The sequence below is a fragment of the Scyliorhinus torazame genome, chromosome 3 (genome assembly GCF_047496885.1).
Source record: "Scyliorhinus torazame isolate Kashiwa2021f chromosome 3, sScyTor2.1, whole genome shotgun sequence".
Lineage (NCBI taxonomy): Eukaryota > Metazoa > Chordata > Chondrichthyes > Carcharhiniformes > Scyliorhinidae > Scyliorhinus > Scyliorhinus torazame.
The window spans coordinates 175338456-175360880 of record NC_092709.1 but is presented as its reverse complement, the minus strand read 5'-3'; the positions used below and the strand labels follow the sequence as shown (position 1 = coordinate 175360880).

Below are 22425 nucleotides of genomic sequence, written 5' to 3'. Positions count from 1 at the left end.
AGAATCGGCGCCATTTGCGCAGGCGCGTTTTGACGCGGTGGCGGGCCGCCGGAATCGGCGGGGCCGCCGAATCTCCGGCCCGAATGGGCCGAGCGGATACGACCGATTCCTGCCGGCGCCGTTCACACCTGGTCGCTGCCGGCGGGAACTCTGCGCCAAGGGCTGGAGGGCAGCCTGTGGGGCGGGGAAAAGCGATCCTTCACCGGGGGGGGGGGGGCCTCCGATGGGGTCTGGCCCGCGATCAGGGTCCACCGATCGGCGGGCCGGCCTCTCCCCAGCCCCGGGCCTACTTTGTTGCACGGCCGGCCCCTGAACACCGGCGCCATGTTGAGTCCGGGACGGCGCGCAGAAGTAGCCTGCGCATGCGCAGGTTGGCGCGGCCATTTGGCGGCGGGGAGGGAGGCTGGAGCAGCGTGAACCACCCCAGCGCCGTGCTGGCCCCCGTGTGTGACAGAATCGGTCATCCCCGTGCTCGATTCCCGCCGTCGTGAAACTCGACGGCGTTCACGATGGCGAGAACACTTGAGCTCCATTTTGGAGAATCGCCCCCCTTATACAATTGCAGCAGAACCTCCCTAGTCTTAAACTCCATCCCTCTAGCAATGAAGGACAAAATTCCATTCCCCGTCTTAATCACCTGTTGCACCTGTAAACCAACTTTTTGTGACTCATGCACCAGTTCTCTCTGAACAGCAGCATGTTTTAATATTTTATCATTTAAATAATAATCCCTTCTGCTGTTATTCCTACCAAAATGGATAACCTCACATTTGTCAACATTGTATTCCATCTGCCAGACCCTAGCCCATTCACTTAACCTATCCAAATCCCTCTGCAGACTTCCAGGATCCTCTGCAATTTTTGCTTTACCACTCATCTTAGTGTCGTCTGCAAACTTGGACACATTGCACTTGGTCCCCAACTCCAAATCATCTATGTAAATTGTGAACAATTGTGGGCCCAACTCTGATCCCTGAGGGACACCACTAGCTACTGATTGCCAACCAGAGAAACACCCATTAATCCCCACTCTTTGCTTTCTATTAATTAGCCAATCCTCTATCCATGCTACTACTTTACACTTAATGCTACGCATCTTTATCTTATGCAGCAACCTTTTGTGTGGCACCTTGTCCAAAGCTTTCTGGAAATCCAGATATACCACATCCATTGGCTCCCTGTTATCTACCGCACTGGTAATGTCCTCAAAAAATTCCACTAAATTAGTTAGACACAACCTGCCCTTTATGAACCCATGCTGCGTCTGCCCAATACGACAATTTCCATCCAGATGCCTCGCTATTTCTTCCTTGAAGATAGATTCCAGCTAGATTCTGAAGTTAAGCTAACTGGCCTACAATTACCCGCTTTCTGCCGACCTCCTTTTTTAAACAGTGGTGTCACGTTTGCTAATTTGCAATCCACCGGGACCACCCCAGAGTCTAGTGAATTTTGGTAAATTATCACTAGTGCATTTGCAATTTCCCTAGCCATCTCTTTTAGCACTCTGGGATGCATTCCACCAGGGCCTGGAGACTTGTATAACTTTAGCCCCATTAGCTTACCCATCACTACCTCCTTAGTGATAACAATCATCTCAAGGTCCTCACCTGTCATAGCCTCATTTCCATCAGTCACTGGCATGTTATTTGTGTCTTCCACTGTGAAGACAGACCCAAAAAACCTGTTCAGTTCCTCAGCCATTTCCTCATCTCCCATTATTAAATCTCCCTTCTCATCTTCTAAAGGACCAAAATTTACCTTTGCCACTCTTTTTTGTTTTATATATCTGTTTTTATATTCTGAGCAAGTTTACTCTCATAATCTATCTTACTCTTCTTTATAGCTTTTTCAGTAGCTTTCTGTTGCCCCCTAAAGATTTCCCAGTCCATGCAGGAGGAGGAGGCCTTGGTGGTGGAGTTGAAAGGTAAGTGGGAGGAGGAGTTGGGAGAGGAAATTGAAGAGGGTACGTGGGCAGATGCCCTAGGGAGGGTGAACTCTTCCTCTTCGTGCGCGAGGCTCAGCCTCATACAGTTTAAGGTGCTGCACAGGGCACACATGTCCGGGACAAGGATGAGCAGGTTCTTTGGGGGTGAGGACAGGTGTGTTAGGTGTTCAGGGAGCCCAGCAAATCACACACAAATGTTCTGGGCATGCCCAGCGCTGGAGGAATTTTGGAAGGGCGTAGCGAGGACGGTGTCGAGGGTGGTAGGATCCAGGGTCAAACCGGGCTGGGGGCTCGCAATATTTGGGGTGGCAGAGGAGCCGGGAGTGCAGGAGGCGAAAGAGGCTGGAATTCTGGCCTTTGCGTCCCTGGTAGCCCGGCGAAGGATTCTCCTTCAGTGGAAAGATAAGAGGCCCCCAAGCGTGGAATCCTGGATCAGCAATATGGCAGGGTTCATTAAATTGGAGAGGGTGAAATTCGCCTTGAGAGGGTCGGTACAAGGGTTCTTTAGGCGGTGGCAACCGTTCTTAGACTTCCTGGCAGAACGATAGACATTGGTCAATGGCAGCAGCAGCTCGGGGGGTGGGGGGGGAGGGGTTTACTTTATTTTTGTTTATGTTATTACACTGCAAGGGTCTGAGGGGGTGTATACACCTGTTGTCTTAAGTCGGGGTGTTAATGTTAATTTATTATTTAGGCACGGGGGGGAGGGGTTTGGGGGGTTGCTTTTTTAGATTGTGTTTTGTACTTAACCCTGTTGGGTTCTTTTTTCTTTCTCATTTTGTTATTGATATTTTATGAAAACCTTTAATCAAAATATTTTTTTTTTTTTTAAAGATTTCCCAGTCCTCTAGTCTCCCACTAAACTTTGCCACTTTGTATGTTTTTTCCTTCAATTTGATACTCTCCCTTATTTCCTTAGGTATCCACGGTCGATTTTCCCTCTTTCTACTGTCCTTTCTTTCCGTTGAAATAAACCTTTGCTGAGCACTGTGAAAAATCGCTTGGCAGGTTCTCCACTATTCCTCAACTGTTTCACCATAAAGTGTTTGCTCCCAGTCTACCTTAGCTAGCTCTTCTCTCATCCCAATGTAATCTCCTTTGTTTAAGCACAAAACACTAGTGTTTGATTTTACCTTCTCACCCTCCATCATAAAATTTTTAATTTAAATTCCACCATATTGTGATCGCTCCTTCCGAGAGGATCCCTAACTATGAGATCATTAATCAATCCTGTCTCATTACACAGGACCAGATCTAGGATCGCTTGTTCTCTCGAAGGTTCCATTACATACTGTTCGAGGAAACTATCACGGATACATTCTATAAACTCCTCCTCAAGGCTGCCTTAACCGACCTGGTTAAACCAATCAACATGTAGATTAAAATTCCCATTGATAACTGCTGTACCATTTCTACATGCATCAGTTATTTCTTTGTTTATTGCCTGCCCACCATAATGTTACTATTTGGTGGCATACAGGCTACTCCTATCAGTGACTTTTTCGCCTTACTATTCCTGATTTCCACCCAAATGGATTAAACCTTATCCTCCATAGCACCGATGTCATCCCTTACTATTGCCCGGATGTCATCCTTAAATAACAGAGCTACGCCACCTCCCTTACCATCCACTCTGTCCTTCCGAATAGTTTGATGCCCTTAGATATTTAACTCCCAGTCGTGACCATCCTTTAACCATGCACCTCTGTTTTGAATCTTAACACCTTGATCAGTAACCTCTACTAAGTTATTTTTCCTCTTAACTTTTCTCCTAATTTTCCTTGTTGTTGAACCCATATCTTCATGTAACAACCTGCCGCGTCGCTTTCCATTTATGTTTTTACTTCCCGTTTTATTCCTTTTAGCATTTTGGGCCTATTCACTGAGCTCCTCTCAGTCACCGTACCTTGTACTGTCGCCCTTTTTGATTTTTGACTATGGCTTCTCTGCCTTACACTTTCCCGCTTACTGCCTTTTGTTTCTCTCCCTGTTTTACTACCTTCCGACTTCCTGCATCGGTTCCCATCCCCCTGCCACATTAGTCTAAACAATCCCCAACCGCTCTAGCAAATAGGACATCAGTTCCAGTCCTGCCCGGGTGTAACCCATCCAGTTTGTACAGGTCCCACCTCCCCCAGAACTGGTCCCAATGCCCCAGGAATCTGAAACCCTCCCCCTGACACCATCCCTTCAGCCACGTATTCATCCTGTATATCCTGTTGTTTCTACTCTGACTAGCACGTGGCACCGGTAGTAATCCTGAGATCACTACCTTCGAGGTCCGATTTCTTAACTTCCTTCCTAACTCCCTGTATTCTGCTTTTAGGACCTCATCCCTTTTTTACCTATGTCGTTGTTTATCTCTCCCAGCTGGCGGGGCGGAAATCCCTCCGCCGCCGGCCTAGCCCCTCAATGTTGGGGCTAGGCCGCCAAAGATGCGGAGCATTCCGCGCCTTTGGGCCGGCGCGATGCCTGTCTGATTGGCGCCGTTTTGGGCGCCAGTCGGCGGACATCGCACCGTTGGTGGAGAATTTCGCCCCTGATGTTGTACAAAACAATGCCTTGTCATTTTTTGTGTCACTTGATGCTATGTCAATGCTTTCAACACCATGGGTAGGATTTTTCAGACGGACTTTCCTGCCCTGTAACCCAATCAGTTTTGCAGGGAATACATCCCTACCGAGACTTGCTGACCCACAGCCATTTCATGCTCCAAGGACCATTAATTGGCGGGAGACACTCAGAGGAAGTTCCACCCCAGAAGGTCATCTGCCATCTGATTGATCAGATTTATGCAGTCCCAGTAGCTCTACCAGGTTGGTGGCCACTGTTGGGCTACAAGCAGTTCCATCAGTCTTGGTGATGGAGTCCACTGTAACAGGTATGGTGCTGGGTATGATGCCAGGAACAGGAAGGGTGGCCTGAGTGAGGGATGACAGGGGTGGGCGTCATGGTGGCAAGGTCAGCTGGGAAGGGTGCAACATCTACTCATTACTGAATCCTTTCAATAAGCCCACACAGCCATATATTACTGGAAAACATTAACATTTAGTAAATGTTATTATATATCAAAGATATCAAGACCTGAAAACTGCACTATCTGCAAATAGAATTTGAACACCAAATACATTTGACTGAAAATCCTCTATTTTAGCAAATGTGTTAATTTGTTTAAAATAAACTTTAAGTTCAGGGAACCAGCATGCTGCTAGTATATGAAACCCATGTAAAATGGGCATGCAAAGAAAACAGGATATGCAGCATTAAAAAATCAGAAGTCATGACAGAACTGAAGGTGTCATCTAATCTAACTCAGGGGGGGTCAGGTGACAGCTTCAAACTGCCCTATCATTCCCCGAGTGTTTTTGTTACACCATCAGCACTTTAAGACTAGATAGCAACCAGCTCATTTACCCTTGGGACAAATATTCAACAACAACAGAAGGTTTGGCTGTAACCCCTTCCATCCTCAATGAAATCTTTTTACCCTTTAAATTGCATTATTATCCCAAAACTCTTTCAATAATATTTCCAATGATTGTTGTTATTAGTACAGATTTGTGTCATTGGAATTTTTTAAATGACAGAAAATGATTTATAACATTTGCAGAAGAATAAAACTAAATATAAGCAATCTTCATGTAGTCCAGAATTAATCCTCGGGTACTCAGATTGTTAAGGTAAGATTTTTAAAGTAGTTTTTGTGTCTATTTCATCTGCTTAAATTTTAATAGCTAAAATTGCATCACACAAATCAAATCGGATAAAAAAATGAGCAAATGCATTTTCGAAATAGCTAAAATGTAGCGTGCTAACAGAAACTCAGATACAAATTTGTTTTTAAAATTAAACTAAAGCTTAAGGTGGTGATTGGGTAATGCCAACCAAGTGGAATTCTCAACTGAAGCTTGCTGTGTGACAAGTTGAGGGCTAAGTGAGAACGATGGAATAGGACATGAAAGAAAAGAGACGAGGCAGGTTCTCAGCTAGGAGAAAAAAAACAGAAATGGGAGGTAAAGAAATACATAAACTTTAAATAAGAATCAGGAGATTCTTATTTAACTGCAGAGTGTGGTGAACTCAGTCCAACGCATCACACAAGATTGCCATCCTCCCATGGATTTTGTCTACAACTCCCGCTGTCTCAGGAAGGCAGACAGCGTTGTCAGAGATCCCTCACACCCACACTTTGCCTTCTTCCAGACCCTTCCATCAGGCAGAAGATTCAGAAGTCTGAAGACTCGCACATCCAGACATAGGAACAGCTTCTTCCCCACAGCTATTAGACTCCTCCCTTGGACTGATCTGTTCCCTGTAAGAATACTATTCACGACGCCCTATACTGCTCTTGTTTGGCCCTTGTTCCGCATTGTAACCAATCACTGTTTGTTGATGTACCATTTGTCAATGTACTCCATCGATTATTCTTTTGTCTACTATGTACGTACTGTGTATGTTCCCTTGGCCGCAGAAAAATACTTTTCACTGTACTTCGGTACATGTGACAATAAATATCAATCAATCAGGAGATAAATAAAGAACCACTAAAAGGTCCACTATTAACTGCTGTCAAGGAAAGTTGAGATCAAAGTTAACAGGAAGGAAATAAAAGAGAAATGAGTTGAACCGCTGAGTTTGCAAAGAAGCAACTCATCAGAGTTAGCAAATCATAAGGAAACCCGTCCACGGACAGGTCAGCCCTGAGAGAAACCCATCTATGAGAGGCGATAATATTCCATGCAGAGCTTTGTTACAGGCAAGATCCAATCAGCTTGAAACCTCTCCAGGAGAATCCAAACAAAAGAACAACCTGCATTTTGTTCTGACACCCAACCGTGACTTTCATGTTCAGACAGGAAAGCTCTGTATTTCTTAGCTCATCGAACAGCTCTGTGTTCTCCAGATTCCAATTTGATGCCCCACTTGCCATTCCACCCATAGCAGGTTTGTGGGTGGGGATGGCGTGGTTTGGCTGTAAAATTCTAAGGAAGGCCCCAAGAGCTCTGCAATTTTACAGTTGGATGAGTGAGGATGAAGCTGAGGATGCATACCTCACCCCCACCCCTTCACCAACTGAAGCCATTAAATGGCTAACTAATGACCATTTCCTGCCCAGCCTCAAATTTCAGGCTGGAGTATAAGGGGTTGGGAGGCGCCCAAAATGAAAACTTGCTCAGACCTGAGGCAGAAAGAGGAGGGTGCCCCCTCTTAACATAGTTCCCCATCCCTCGCTCCCCCCCACCCCCCTCCCCCCCCCCCCCCCCCCCGCCCCCACTCCAAAAGGTCTGCCCACTGTGGGTGCTCCCTCCCCCGGCCTCTCTTCCAACGCCCCTTCCCAACCTTTCCCACCCTTCCACACCTCCCCACCCCACCCTGAGACCCCTAAAACCTACCTGGTCCTGGACTTCCAGGAGTTAGACATCACTGATTGCTTGTAGTCCCAGTCCTGGCAGTGGTGGGACTGGACAGCTTCCAGCCAATCAGATTGGCCAAACTCAGCAGGGTAATTTGAACTCAAGTTCTGTGTTCAATCAGACCCCACTTTGGTTGGTCAAACTGTCTTAGCCTGCAATGTGAGAATCAGAAATTAATGGAGTAGATATCAACACTCTTGCAAAGGCAGAACATGTCTGTCTAACTGGAAAGATTTGAAATTTGTTAAATGCCCCACTCTTTAAACTTTAAAACAAAAGGTTGCAGTTGTCAATGAGTGTAACAGAAACCTGATTGACAGGTGTAGTTTAGAAACAAAGGAGTTTCAATAGGGCTCTTTGTTGACATTTACCCAAGGGCTATCATTAATTCAATATGAATGCTTGACTGAATTTTAAAAGCCACAATTATCTCAGCAGGGGTTGGGTTCACAGCTTGATTGACAACTTAAATAAACTATTAAAGGATTAGCTGTCTTGATGTAGCTTGTAAATGGAGGGTTGTTTGTTCTTACAAGGTATTAAATACTTGACATTTAAAAGCTTTGAATTTATTTTATGAATCAGAGTTCTTTTCATGGTCAAAAAGTGTTTTTGTATAAGTGAAAGCACTACTAGATGGTTAGAAGTTTATTTTCCTCATCTCCATATGGCTCGAGGTCTTCCCATAGTGAATACTGTGCGCGTGGACATGGCATGTAGGGTTCAAGGGGCCTTGGAGAGGCAGGGGTACAGGGTGGGTGTGAAGCAGCATCAGGGGTGAGGGCTCGAGGGCCAAACATAGGAAAGAGGAATATAGGAATTAGGAGCAGAAGTAGGCAATTCAGCCCTTCGAGCCTGCTCCACCATTCAATCAGGTCATGGCTGATCTCTTCCTGATCTCAAAGGCACCTCCCAACTTGTTCCCCATATCCCTGTAACCCGTTTTTTCTCAGAAATATATCTATGTCCCTCGTGAAACCTTTAATGATTCGGACTCCACTGCATTATGGGGCAGCTAGTTCCACAAATTCACCACCCTCTGCGAGAATTACAGCCCCCTCATCTCAGTTCTAAATCTACCGTCTCTCAACCTACATCTGTGACCTATTGTTCTAGATTATCCCACAAGGGGGAACATTTGGTCGACATTTACTTTATCAATCCCTTTTAGTATTTTATATACCTCAATCAGTTCCACTCTCATCCTTCTACACTCAGCCCAAACTGTTTAATCTCTCCTCAAACGTCAACCCCTTCATCCCCGGAATCAATCTGGTGAACCACCTCTAAACTGCTTCCAAGACCACCACATTCTTCCTCAAATAAGGAGACCAAACCTGGACACAATACTCCTGATGTGGTCTCACCAACACCCCATACAATTGTAACAACACTTCTCTACTTTTATACTCAAGTCTTTTTGCAATAAACGCTAACATTCCATTTGCTTTTCTTATTACATTTTGTACCTCCATACAGGCTTTCTGTGATTCATGAACAAAGATACCCAGATCCCTCTGCCCAGACGCATTTTGAATCTGCTTTCCATTTAGATAATAATTGGCCTTGTTGAGGGCCAAGGCCTGAACCCTGTGGCACCCCATTAGTTACAGTTCGCCAGTCAGAGAAGGACCCATTTAACCCGACCTTCTGCTTTCTGTCAGTCAGCCAATTCTCAATCCAATTTAGTACTCTACCCTCAACCCCCTGCGATCTCTCCCAACAACTTCTGAAACAACTGGGACAAAGTCCCATAGAACCAAGCTTCTAACCAGCCCACCTTGACACTTGCTTGTTGCTGTGGCTGCCTACACTCCACTTCCAGGGACAGCAGGCCGCCAATCTCAGTAACCAAAATCCACCCCATCACTGAGAATGTAATATGCTATTGAATCCATGGCAACTTTTTCTACAAGTCTCATTCAAAAAATGATTCATAGCAGTACCAGGCTATCAAAGTCATTAAATAAAGCTTTCATTTTAAATTGAACGAAATTGTACACTTTCAATTCAGAATTTTAAAAAAAGAAATGATTAACAGATCTTAATTATGAAGTGAATGCTTTGTTTTCCCCAAGGTTGTGTCATTATATATACATAGGTTCAAATGTACTGTGACCTAACTGTAATTTGAACTGCATGTATCATGCCAAAACTATAAAATATTGCTGTCAATGACAATTTCAATGGGTTAAACCTGTTGGAACCTTTTATTGTATTTACAATAATCCATCAGCGAACGCCCCAGTGATTTCAGCATAATTAGATTTGCTGTCAGAGTTGTCCCAAAAAGACACTTCCACCACAAGTAAATGAGCTTCAGTCTGAAGGATGCTCAGAGAATATAACATTTTTTGATAGCTCAGTTCTTATAAGCTTGCAATATTATTGGTCATTACATTAATCAATTTTGACCTCAAAATATCACAAGTGATGTCTGAACTACAGCAAAGCAACAAACAAGAAGTCTCAATTGCTCAATTGTTTTGCCACATTTGGAACAGATTTTAGCAATTCAATTCTACATAATACAGATATTCAAGGCTTGTTACCACTACACTATGAACTATAGATACAATTCATGAAAATACAATCTGGAAAATATTTCATGTCGATTTATTTTTGCCTGCTTTATGCACAAGCCAAACAGGTCAATCACGTGACGAAGAAAACAATAAGCAATAGTATAATTTAATAAAGCAGAAGCTCCAAACAATATGACTCACTCAAATATAAAGAATAGAACAGAATACAGTGAAGTATTTGGCATAACTGAATTCACTACTATTTAAAATAGAAATGCACTCCCTGCAAAAGCAATGATGACCTTGGTGAATGAATGTTAGCGTCCAATATGTTCATGTCTCATATAAAGGTTAATGGAGAAGGGGTTTTCTCTCTCTCACACTCCATTATCAAAGGTGACATTTTATTATCTGCCAGCGTTGTTTTTTCAACTGTTCCAGGAAGTAATCTGAAAAATGAAACATAGCCACCTAGTATAGACTTTCCCAATTGTACAAATCTGCATCGTGTTGTGATCATGTTACTAGACATCAAACCAGGACGTGAAGGATTTTACAAAATAACAGCTGAAAGCTCACTATTCTGGATAATGGTATTGCATAAGGTTAATTTCTTTCCTGTTTTTTCCACTATTTTTCTGTACCTCAACAGTAATAAATGTGAACATTTTTAAAATTATCGAGAACCAGAGATCCGTGCCCAAATACAGCATTGCTTAAATTGTGGCTCCTTGCTCCCTTGGCAATCTAATGCACATAACTCCTCTACCTGATTCCAGGTTGTGTGTTGATTTTGTCTAGTGTCGACTAACCCTAATGGATGTTTTGAAAAATTCTAACCTGTTTGCCATTCGCTTCTGTACTGTTCCATTCCTTTCATAGTTTGTTTCATGACTTCCATGTACTGGTTTGGTATTTTTAATAATTGTTGAAATTGCAGAAAAGAATTTAATACCAGTGCACCAAATACAACATAAAGAGGAAATTAACCACAAAAGTATAATTGGATAATAATATCATTTAACCAGTCTCAAAGTGCTTTCTTCCCTGTACTTCCAGCATTATGGTCCCTATTGAGTGCCTGCTTTGTACAATTTTATAGCACACATACATTAAAATAATAACTTCAGCTAAACATTACTGGATTTGCTACATAAATTCTCTGCTTCCATTGTCTATGGTGCTGTTTGGGTAAATAAGGTAATAGGGCGCCCATCTTTCCTTTAGCAGTGAGGACGCCATTCTCCAGTTCACTGATTATCTTCCTTCCTGTTGCCATAGGTTGGCCATTGACACTTTATCTGTGGCCATCCGCCCAGCCAGCAGTTAGAAGAACCGGCTGCTGCCCAAGTCTTCACTGCCCACATTAGCCAGCTTTCTTTGGAGTTCCTGTTGAATCTGTCCAAGGACTTTAGAAGAATGGAGTTTGGAAAAATGAGAGGCGATCCCATTGAAACCTAGAAAACTCTGAAGGGGTTTGACAGGGTGGTTGCTGAGAGATTGGGGAATCTAAAACACAACAGCAGTCTCAGGATATGGAGCTAATCATTTAGGACCAAGAGGAACAAACAAAGAAAATTACAGCACAGGAACAGGCCCTTCGGCCCTCCCAGCCTGCGCCGATCCAGATCCTTTATCTAAATCTGTCGCCTATTTTCCAAGGATCTACTTCCCTCTGTTCCCCGCCCGTTCATAGATCTGTCTAGATGCATCTTAAATTATGCTAGTATGCCCGCCTCTACCACCTCGCTGGCAAAGCGTTCCAGGCACCCACCACCCTCTGCGTAAAAAACTTTCCACGCACATCTCCCTTAAACTTTCCCCCTCTCACCTTGAAATCGTGACCCGTTGTAATTGATACCCCCACTCTTGGAAAAAACTTGTTGCTATCCACCCTGTCCATACTTCTCATAATTTTGTAGACCTCAATTAGGTCCCCCCTCAACCTCCGTCTTTCCAACGAAAACAATCCTAATCTACTCAACCTTTCTTCATAGCTAGCACCCTCCATACCAGGCAACATCCTGGTGAACCTCCTCTGCACCCTCTCTAAAGCGTCCACATCCTTCTGGTAATGTGGCGACCAGAACTGCACGCAGTATTTCAAATGTGGCCTATCCAAAGTCCTATACAACTGTAACATGACCTGCCGACTCTTGTACTCAATACCCCGGCCGATGAAGGCAAGCATGCTGTATGCCTTCTTGACCACTCTATCGATCTGCGTTGCCACCTTCAGGGTACAATGGACCTGAACTCCCAGATGTCTCTGTACATCAATTTTCCCCAGGATTCTTCCATTGACCGTATAGTCCGCTCTTGAATTAGATCTTCCAAAATGCATCATTTCGCATTTGCCTGGATTGAACTCCATCTGTCATTTCTCTGCCCAACTCTACAATCTATTTATAGTTTGCTGTATTTTCTGACAGTCCCCCTCGCTATCTGCAACTCCACCAATCTTAGTATCATCTGCAAACTTGCTAATCAGATCACCTATACCTTCGTCCAGATCATTTATGTATATCACAAACAACAGTGGTCCGAGCACGGATCCCTGTGGAACACCACTAGTCACCCTTCTCCATTTTGAGACACTCCCTTCCACCCTATGTTCACTACTCTCTGTCTCCTGTTGCCCAGCCAGTTCTTTATCCATCTAGCTAGTTCACCCTGAACCCCATGCGACTTCACTTTTTCCATCAACCTACCATGGGAAACTTTATCAAACGCCTTACTGAAGTCCATGTATACGACATCTACAGCCCTTCCCTCATCAATTAACTTTGTCACTCCCTCAAAGAATTCTATTAGATTTGTAAGACATGGCCTTCCTTGCACAAAACCATGCTGCCTATCACTGATAAGTCTATTTTCTTCCAAATGTGAATAGATCCTATCCCTCAGTATCTTCTCCAACAGTTTGCTTACCACTGACGTCAAGCTCACAGGTCTATAATTCACTGGATTATCACTGCTACCCTTCTTAAACAAAGGGACAATAGCAATTCTCCAGTCCTCCGGAACCTCACCCATGCCCAAGGATGCTGCAAAGATATCTGTAAAGGCCCCAGCTATTTCGTCCCTCGCTTCCCTCAGTAACCTGGGATAGATCCCATCCGGACCTGGGGATTTGTCCACCTTAATGCCTTTTAGAATGCCCAAAACTTCCCCCTTCCTTATGCTGACTTGACCTGGAGTATTTAAACATCCATCCCTAACCTCAACATCCGTCATGCCTCTCTCCTTGGTGAATACCGATGCAAAGTACTCATTAAGAATCTCACCCATTTCCTCCGACTCCACGCATAAATTCCCTCTTTTGTCTTTGAGTGGGCCAATCCTTTCTCTAGTTACCCTCTTGTTCCTTAAATACGAATAAAAGGCTTTGGGATTTTCCTTAACCCTGTTAGCCAAAGATATTTCATGACCCCTTTTAGCCCTCTTTATTGCACGTTTGAGATTTGTCCTACTTTCCCGATATTCCTCCAAAGCTTCATCAGTTTTAAGTCGCCTAGATCTTATGTATGCTTCCTTTTTCATCCTGGCTAGTCTCACAATTCCCCCCGTCATCCATGGTTCCCTAATCTTGCCATTTCTATCCCTCATTTTCACAGGGACCTGTCTGTCCTGCACTCTAATCAACCTTTCCTTAAAAGACTCCCACATTTCAAATGTGGATTTACCCTTAAACAGCTGCTCCCAATCCACATTCCCTAGCTCCTGCCGAATTTTGTTATACTTGGCCTTTCCCCAATTTAGCACTCTTCCTTTAGGACCACTCTCGTCTTTGTCCATGAGTATTCAAAAACTTACGGAATTGTGATTGCTATTCGCAAAGTGCTCACCCACTGAAACTTCAACGACCTGGCCGGGATCATTCCCCAATACCAGGTCCAGTATGGCCCCTTCCCGAGTTGGACTATTTACATACTGCTCTAAAAAACCCTCCTGGATGCTCCTTACAGATTCTGCTCCATCTACGCCTCCAACACTACATGAGTCCCATTCAATGTTGGGGAAGTTAAAATTTCCCATCATGACCACCCTATTGCTCCTACATTTTTCGATAATCTGTCTACATATTTGTACCTCTACTTCACGCTTGCTTTGGGAGGCCTGCAGTAAAGTTCCAACAATGTTACTGCACCCTTCCTATTTCTTAGCTCTACCCATATTAGTGCTCAAATCCTCCATAGTGCCCTCCTTAATCACAGCTGTGATATCATCTCTGACCAGTAATGCAACTCCTCCACCCCTTTTACCTCCCTCCCTATCCCTCCTGAAGCATCTATACCATGGGATATTTAGTTGCCAATCTTGCCTTTCCCTCAACCAAATCTCAGTACTACCAATAACATCATATTCCCAGGTACTAATCCAAGCCCTAAATTCATCTGCCTTACCTGCTACACTTCTCGCATTCAAACAAATGCACCTCAGACCACCTGTCCCTTTGTGTTCATCATCCCTTCCCTGTCTACTCTTCCCCTTAGTCACAAGGAGTTTATTATCTAGTACCTCACTGGCTTTAATTGCTGCCTCTGACCTTTAACTTCCTAATCTGGTTCCCATCCCCCTGCCACATTAGTTTAAAACCGCCCCAAAGGTGCGGAATCCTCTGCACCTTCGGGGGCTAGGACGGCGCAAGAGTGGTTTGTGTCATGCTGGCTGGCGGGAAGGGGCTTGGCTGAAGGGCCTCCACCGGCCGGCGCGAGTTGGCGCATGCGCGGGAGCGCCAGCGTCTGCTAGCGTCATCCCCGCGCATGTGTAGGGTAGGTTCGATGGCCGACGCGGAGGAATAGAGTGCCCCCCCAGCACAGGCCCACCCACGGATCGGTGGGCCCCGATCGCGGGCCAGGTCACCGTGGGGGCACCCCCGGGGTCAGATCGCCCCGCGCCCACCCGAGGACCCCAGAGGCTGCCCACGGAGCTGGGTCCCGTCGGTAGGGACCAACCTTGATTTACGCCGGCGGGACCCTCGTTAAAATTGCGGGACTTCGGCCCATCGCGGCCCGGAGAATTAGGGTTGTGTTGCGCCGATCCCCACCACCCTCGAGGCGGCGGCGCAATTCACGCCGGGGCGATTTTTGGGAGGCCGGAGAATTCGGACAACGGCAGGGGCAGGATTCATGCCGACCCTTGGCGATTCTCCGACCCGGTTGGGGGTGGGAGAATCCCGCCCCTTTTCACTCAAAGGATGGTAAATCTTCTGAATTCTCCATCCCAGAGGGCTGCGGACGCTCCATCACTGAATATATTTATGGCTGAGAAAGACAGACAGGGATATTGGGTACGGGTGAAAATATAAGTCATGATCGTATTGAATAGCAGGACAGGCTCATAGGGCCTTGTGGTCTACTGCTGCTCCTATTTCTTGGGCGAAATTCTCCGTAATCGGCGCCATGTCCACCGACCGGCGCCAAAAACGGCGCAAATCAGTCCGGCATCACGCCGCCCCAAAGGTGCGGAATCCTCTGCATCTTGAGCAGCCGAGCCCTCACCTTGAGGGGCTAGGCCCGCGCCGGACTGATTTCCGCCCCGCCAGCTGGCGGGAAAGGCCTTTGGTGCCCCGCCAGCTGGCGCGGAAATGACATTGCCGGGCGGCGCATGCGCGGGAGCGTCAGCGGCCGCTGACGGCATCCCCACGCATGCGCAGTCGAAGGGGTCTCTTCCTCCTCCGCCATGGTGGAGACAATGGTGAAGGCGGAAGGAAAAGAGTGCCTCCATGGCACAGGCCCGCCCACGGATCGGTGGGCCCCGATCGCGCGACAGGCCACCGTGGGGGCGCCCCCCCCAGGACCCCGGAGCCCGCCCGCGCCGCCTCATCCCGCCGGGAAGAGAGGTGGTTTAATCCACGCCGGCGGGACAGGCATTCCAGCAGCGGGACTCCGGCCCATCCGTGCCGGAGAATCGCCGGGGGGGGGCCCGCCAACCGGCGCGGCGTGATTCCCGCCCCCACCGAATCTCCGGTGCCGAATCTCCGGCGGGGGGTCGGAGAAGCCCGCCCCAGATGTCCATCTTGCATAACACCTGAGATGGCACTTCAGACAAAACTTTCATCACTGATGGCATAGCTTTAACAAGAAACCCCCTTCTTCCAATTGTTCACCCCTTCATCGCGTAGGGCTGCAGGTCAGATTTTGAAGGGGTCAATCATTTACACAAAAGTTCCAAACTCGCCAACTGTATTAGCCCGCTCGGGGCCTACGGTGTGAGAATGACTGTCTCCCCCGTGGTCCTTGTGGAGTACGAGCTACCCCAATAGGTGTGGGATCTCTATTAACCTTTGTATAAAAGGTCGGCTAGTAAGGCACCAACCAAATAAGATCTACCGAGTAGCGTATATATCGTGTTGTAATTAAAACTAATTTTCTTTATTTAACTCGGTGTGGACTTCCAGGGCGGTAGAATCGCCAGGGCGGCACGCAAGTCGCAGCACGCCGCCTCAACGCAATTCTCCCACCCCCCCCGAAACCAAGAATCGCGCCGGGGTGCTCGGAGAATCGCCACAAACGGCGAGCAGCGATTCTCTGGTCCGGCAAAAAAAATTACATTCCCGCCGGTGCCGTTCACCCCTGGTCGCTGCCAGCGGGAACTGTGCGGGAAGGCTGGGGAGGCGGCCTGTGGGGAGGGGGGTTTCCTTCACCGGGGGGGGCCTCCGATGGGGTCTGGCCCGCGATCGGGGCCCACCGATCGGCGGGCCGGCCTCTCCCCCCCCCCCAGGCCTACATCCTTCCGCAGCCGGCCCCAGAACCGCGGTGCCATGTCATAAGACGTTCCCCTGAATTTTATGGACTCCTTGCCCGTCACTGCATTGTGTATTCGTGACTGGACGCAAACCGACCCCGTCCTTGCCAAGGTGCAGCATCTACATTACATTCATTCAGTTTTTCACAAGAATGAAACAGACGCAAAGAATGTTGTTGTTCAATGGCACAATGTTGGTCAGTAGCTTTACAATGGTGAAGGCGAGTTGGAATTTTAAAGTCAAGTTGAAACTCCTTCACTTCAAGCTGAGGCACAGCAAGACATTCATCAAATAGCCAGCCATAATGCCACGGGCCTGGGCAATATATCAGCAGAATTTTAGATTGGAGAAGAATCAGTAGAGGACAGGATGTGTAGAATATAGCTGGCACTGTGGGAGACCAATGATTGGCCAGAGGACTGGATTGGTTCCACCTGTATCTCTTTTCTGAAGAAAGGTCACCTGAAACAGTGCGCATAATACATAACAATTGTTTTGATCTCCTACGCTATTAAAATCTTGCTCAGGATCAGGAAAAAGGCAGAGAATGAGGTTGTTTTTGAGCAAGCTGGAAGAGGAACCAGAGATCAAGTCGCTAATCTTAGAATCATCATGTGCAAAGTCCAAGAACATCAGTAGCCAATATGCATGTGCTTCATTGATTTTGTGAAGGAATTTGATTTGGTTTCGCATGAGAAACACTGGTTGACAATGAAATGAAATGAAATGAAAATCGCTTATTGTCACAAGTAGGCTTCAATGAAGTTACTGTGAAAAGTCCCTAATCGCCACATTCCGGCGCCTGTTCAGGGAGGCTGGTACGGGAATCGAACCGTGCTGCTGGCCTGCCTTGGTCTGCTTTAAAAGCCAGCGATTTAGCCGAGTCTGCTAAATCAGCCCCAATGTTAGACATTGGATTGTATTTTGTTTATTTTCCCATGTACCGAGGTACAGTGAAAAGTATTTTTCTGCGAGCAGCTCAACAGATCATTAAGAACATGAAAAGAAAAGAAATGCATAATAGGGCAACACAAGGTACACAATGTAAATACATAAACACTGGCATGGGGTGAAGCATACAGGGGTGAAGTGTTAATCAGGTCAGTTCATAAGAAGGTCGTTTAGGAGTGTGATAACAGGGGGGAAGAAGCTGTTTTTGAGTCTGTTTGTGCGTGTTCTCAGACTTTTGTATCTCCTGCCCGATGGAAGAAGTTGGAAGAGTGAGTAAGCTGGGTGGGAGGGGTCTTTGATTATGATGCCTGCTTTCCCAAGGCAGCGGGAGGTGTAGATGGAGTAAATGCATGGGAGGCAGGTTTGTGTGACGGACTGGGCTATGTTCGCGACTCTATGAAGTTTTTTGCGGTCTTGGGCCAAGCAGTTGCCATACCAGGCTGTGAAGAGTTAATGTGGACATGCCGAATTTCCTTAGTTTCCTGAGGAAGTATAGGCGCTGTTGTGCTTTCTTGGTGGTAGCGTCGACGTGGGTGGACCAGGACAGATTTTTGGAGATGTGTATCCCTAGGAATTTGAAGCTGCTATCCATCTCCACCTCAGCCCCGTTGATGCTGACAGGGGTGTGTACAGTACTTTGCTTCCTGAAGTCCATGACCAGTCCTTTAGTTTTGCTGGCATTGAGGGATAGATGTTGTCGCTGCACCACTCCACTAGGTTCTCTCTATCTCCCACCATTGAACACCCACCACATTTAATCAACTTGCTAGCCAAGCTTTATCATAAACAATGTGCTACGGTCAAAGTTGCTGGCACCCACTCAGATTAGATCAGAGTCAGCAGCTAGTGCAGGGGTGGCTGTCAGCAAATCCATCACCCTTTCCAATGGCAGGTTCCTCGATCAGTTACTGAATATCTTTGTATGACGGATCCTCACTGGGAGCCCACAAGCATGCTGAGCAACCCCCCCACACCCTCGCGCGCCCTCCAACTGTGTGAATATCAGCTGTGGCAGGTAAGACCCTTAATTGGGTATGAATATGTAAAGGCCTCAATTAGCAGTGGGACAGGAAGGCTGTCTATGGGTCTTCCTGCCTTGGGACTTCATTGGAGCATTGTCAGAAAGGTGGCTGCAACCTCACCCACCACCCAACCCAATGTCCCTCTGCCTCTACACTCTCCAAGGGATTGGGCATTAAATTCTGCTCGTGGAATCCAAAATAACTCATAGTTAACTTGAACATAATGCCTAAATTTTCCAGTCTCCAACTAAATATGTAAGTCCCAGGTCCCAGGTTCGATTCCAGCTTGGGTCACTGTCTGTGCGGAGTCTGCACATCCTCCCCGTGTGTGCATGGGTTTCCTCCGGGTGCTCCGGTTTCCTCCCACAGTCCAAAGATGTGCAGGTTAGGTGGATTGGCCATGATAAATTGCCCTTGGTGTCCAAAATTGCCCTTAGTGTTGGGTGGGGTTACTGGGTTATGGGGATAGGGTGGCGGTGTTGGCCTTGGGTAGGGTGCTCTTTCCAAGAGCCGGTGCAGACTCGATGGGCCAAATGGCCTCCTTCTGCACTGTAAAAAAAAAAATTCTATGATTCTATGATAAAGATGCACATCAGGACCCATGCAGACCTACATGGAAATTGCCTGGGAAGTTTAAACTTCCAATGTGAAATTTCCTTGCTCCCGAGACTCTCTGTGAATGTTTTTGATTATGAAGTAGAGTCAGAGGCATTGAGGAGATCTGCAGTATCTCCAGGTAGTTACTAGTTTGTGATGGAGAGTAAAGCCAACAGCGCGGGTTCAATTCCCTTACCAGCTGAGATATTCATGAAGGCCCTCTCAACCTTGCCCCTCGCCTGAGGTGTAGTGATCCTCAGGTTAAACCATCGCCGGTCAGATCTCCCCCTTTAAAGGCAAAAGCAGCCGTGGTCATCAGGGACAATGGCGATTTTACTTACTTTAGTTACCCATGAAATTTTATTTTAAAACCTTGTCTACCACCTGGGTAACTACACATCCAACCCTCCAAGCACCCTCCCAATCATTCCTCCTGCCCTCCAGACTACCCCCCAACATCCGGACTACCACCCTACCTGTCCGCCCTCCCACACCGCTACGATGGAGTTCCCCTGTGAAAGCCAGGTTTGGAAGAAATGCGCAGCGGCATCGAGTTGGGCACATTTACGAATGCAGCGACAATCCCTTTATCATTGCTGTTGCTTGGAAGAGATGGGCCACGTTCTAAACATTTCTCCAATTTTTAAATTCCCCATGCCAATATAATTGGGTATTAATTTCACTTTCAATCCCATTTTTCCACTTTCCCTCCCAAGTTCCTATTTGTTCGATCATTATATTGCAAGTGCCAAAAGTCAAGCCAGTGAAGGGTTTTACAACGCCATTGGTGAAAGCTCACCATTCTGCATAATGGAAATGCTTCAGGAGTTTCAACTTCAGATGGAACCATTTTTGTTTTCATTCCTCAACATTTTGAAGTACTTTAGTAACTAATGGGGGGTGATTCTCCGATATGGAGGCCAAGTGTTCACGCCGTCGTGAACAGGACCCAGGCACGACCCCACAGAGGGCCAGCACGGCGCTGGAGCAGTTCACGCCGCTCCAGCCTCCTTACGCGGCGCCAAATGGACACCGCGCCAACTCGTGCATGCGCAGTTGGGCCGCGCCAACCTGCGCATGCGCAGGGAGTTTCTTACGCGCACCGGCCACGACCCAACATGGGGTCGGTGTTCAGGGGCCGGCCGCGCCAGAAAGTAGGCCCGGGGGGGAGAGAGGCCGGCCCGTCGATCGGTGAACCCGATCGCGGGCCAGACCCCATCGGAGGCCCCCCCCACCCCACCCCCGGTGAAGGAGCTCCCCTCCCACCCCCACAGGCCGCCCCCCACCGAGCGTTCCCGCAGAGTTCCCGCCTGCAGCGAACAGGGGTGAACGGTGCCGGCGGGACTCTGTCATATCGGGGCGGCTGCTCGCCCCATCCGGGCCGGAGAATCGGCTGCCCCGCCGATTCCAGCGGCCCGCACTGTGCCAAACGCGCCGGCGCAAATGGCGCCGATTCTCCGCACCTCGGAGAATCGTGCGCCGGCGTCGGGGCGTCGTGGCGCAGTTGCGGCGATTCTCCGGCCCGGCGCGGGGCTCGAAGAATCGCCCCCAACATTCCACCGAAAAAGGCAGAGGCACTCAATCAAATGAGTACAGCACTGCACCAATAAAATCAATCGGAAAGTTGATAACAGTGAGCAATAACATAAATGTGAATGTTTAAAATGTTCGCCCCTTAAAATATCGTCAAATGTTCGCACTTGACATACATATTGGGCTTTAAGATCCTCACCCTAAACTGTTTGAATTATGACCATGATCAGGCTAAGCATTTCACCCTGCATAAAGAGAATCATGCCTTTGAACCTCTGCATGTACACTTTCCTATAGTTAAATAATCTTATATTGTATATAGTTTATCCATTAAAATCTGTTTTACCTGAAGAGTAGGTGATGTTTCAGAATTGGGGCTTTTTGTATTGATATACTGTTATAAAAACCTGCTCAAAATCTTTATTACCTGACTAGATGGTGTTAAGGTGACAGCAAAACTACCAAGCTAACTTAAGCCTCAGAACCCAGTAATCACTGTCCCCAAATGTTGCCCTACTGACACTTGACCCACTTCATTCCCCATATCCAGGTCCAGCAATGCTCCCCTCCATGCTGAGTCAGAAACATAATGATCCAGAAAATTCTCTTGAACACATATCAGAAACTCTTCTCCTTCTCAGTTCTTTACGCAATTCCTATCCTCGACAATATTAGGATAATTAAAGTGCCCAATTATGGTTGATGTATTGTTTTTACACCTGTCATTTCCTTGAAAATTTGTTCTTCACCCTTCCCACTAGATTGACCTATAGAACACACAGCTCACACCAGTTACAACTGCTAATTCATGTACTACAGTGATTAACACCAATTCAGGCAACCACTCTCAGTTGACTGACAGTTAATTGCCATTGATAGTTTCTGTTAACTAGATATTTTACCGAGCTTGCAGTTTCTTTTAATTTATTTTCAAAGTCAGAAAAGACAATGGGTAGTGACTGAGACATGGGGAGGCCACCGCTGCAGTTCCATTGCAGTGGATGTCAGCAGTAAGGGTGCACCAGGGATATGGGGTGGGTTCAATCAGGATACTGCTATGAGTGACAATAATATCCAGATTATATCATTAAGAAAATGTGTAAAACATTAGAGAGAAATATAAATCAAGTATGACAGTGGCATATTTGAGCATTTACACCCCATCAGATCAAACTCTGCAAAAACTTGTGGACACTGCCTAAAGGCTATAAGCATTGCAATATGTCTCTTCAGATAGTTGGATGTGCAATAATGATTAACAACAGAAGTCCACACAGGATATTTGATGTTAATGGTGATAAGAATAATTAGTCAATGGTAGAGATGACAAGCAGATCAAAAACACTTTTGAATGTTACACTTGCAGAAAAGTTTGATGCCTCCAGCAGAATCTTGAAACACAGCAATGTGATGCATGATGAGAACTTAGTCCAATGCTTCAAAGTGGGTTCTCCAAAATTAATTTTAAAATTCTTACCAGCATATTTTCCCATTTATAATTATTATGTTTTGTGGACACTTTCAGAAATTCATCCACAAAATATATGATGGAATAACAAGGAAGTAGGAAGAGAATCAATGCATTTAAAACAAATCTATATTGTCATCTTATCACCGGCCAGTTTTTTTTCCCATCAAAGCCATGGATGACAAAGAAGAGTCATATGTACTTGAAAGGTTCATT

At 46.4% G+C, this 22425-nt stretch overlaps 1 protein-coding gene across 5 annotated transcripts in view; it reads right to left on the bottom strand.

Annotated features, from left to right (window-relative positions):
- Positions 1-22425, bottom strand: part of pcdh7b (protocadherin 7b) — a 612544-nt gene that overhangs the window by 520070 nt on the left and 70049 nt on the right. Inside the window, exon 2 of one of the 5 annotated variants that reach the window (XM_072496544.1) lies at positions 9554-10336. The exons of the other annotated variants lie outside the window; for them this stretch is intronic. Within the exon in view, the coding sequence (XP_072352645.1) occupies positions 10316-10336 (21 nt within the window). The 3' untranslated portion in view covers positions 9554-10315. Of the gene's footprint in view, positions 1-9553; positions 10337-22425 lie in introns of those variants that run through there. 5 annotated transcript variants of the gene reach the window in all.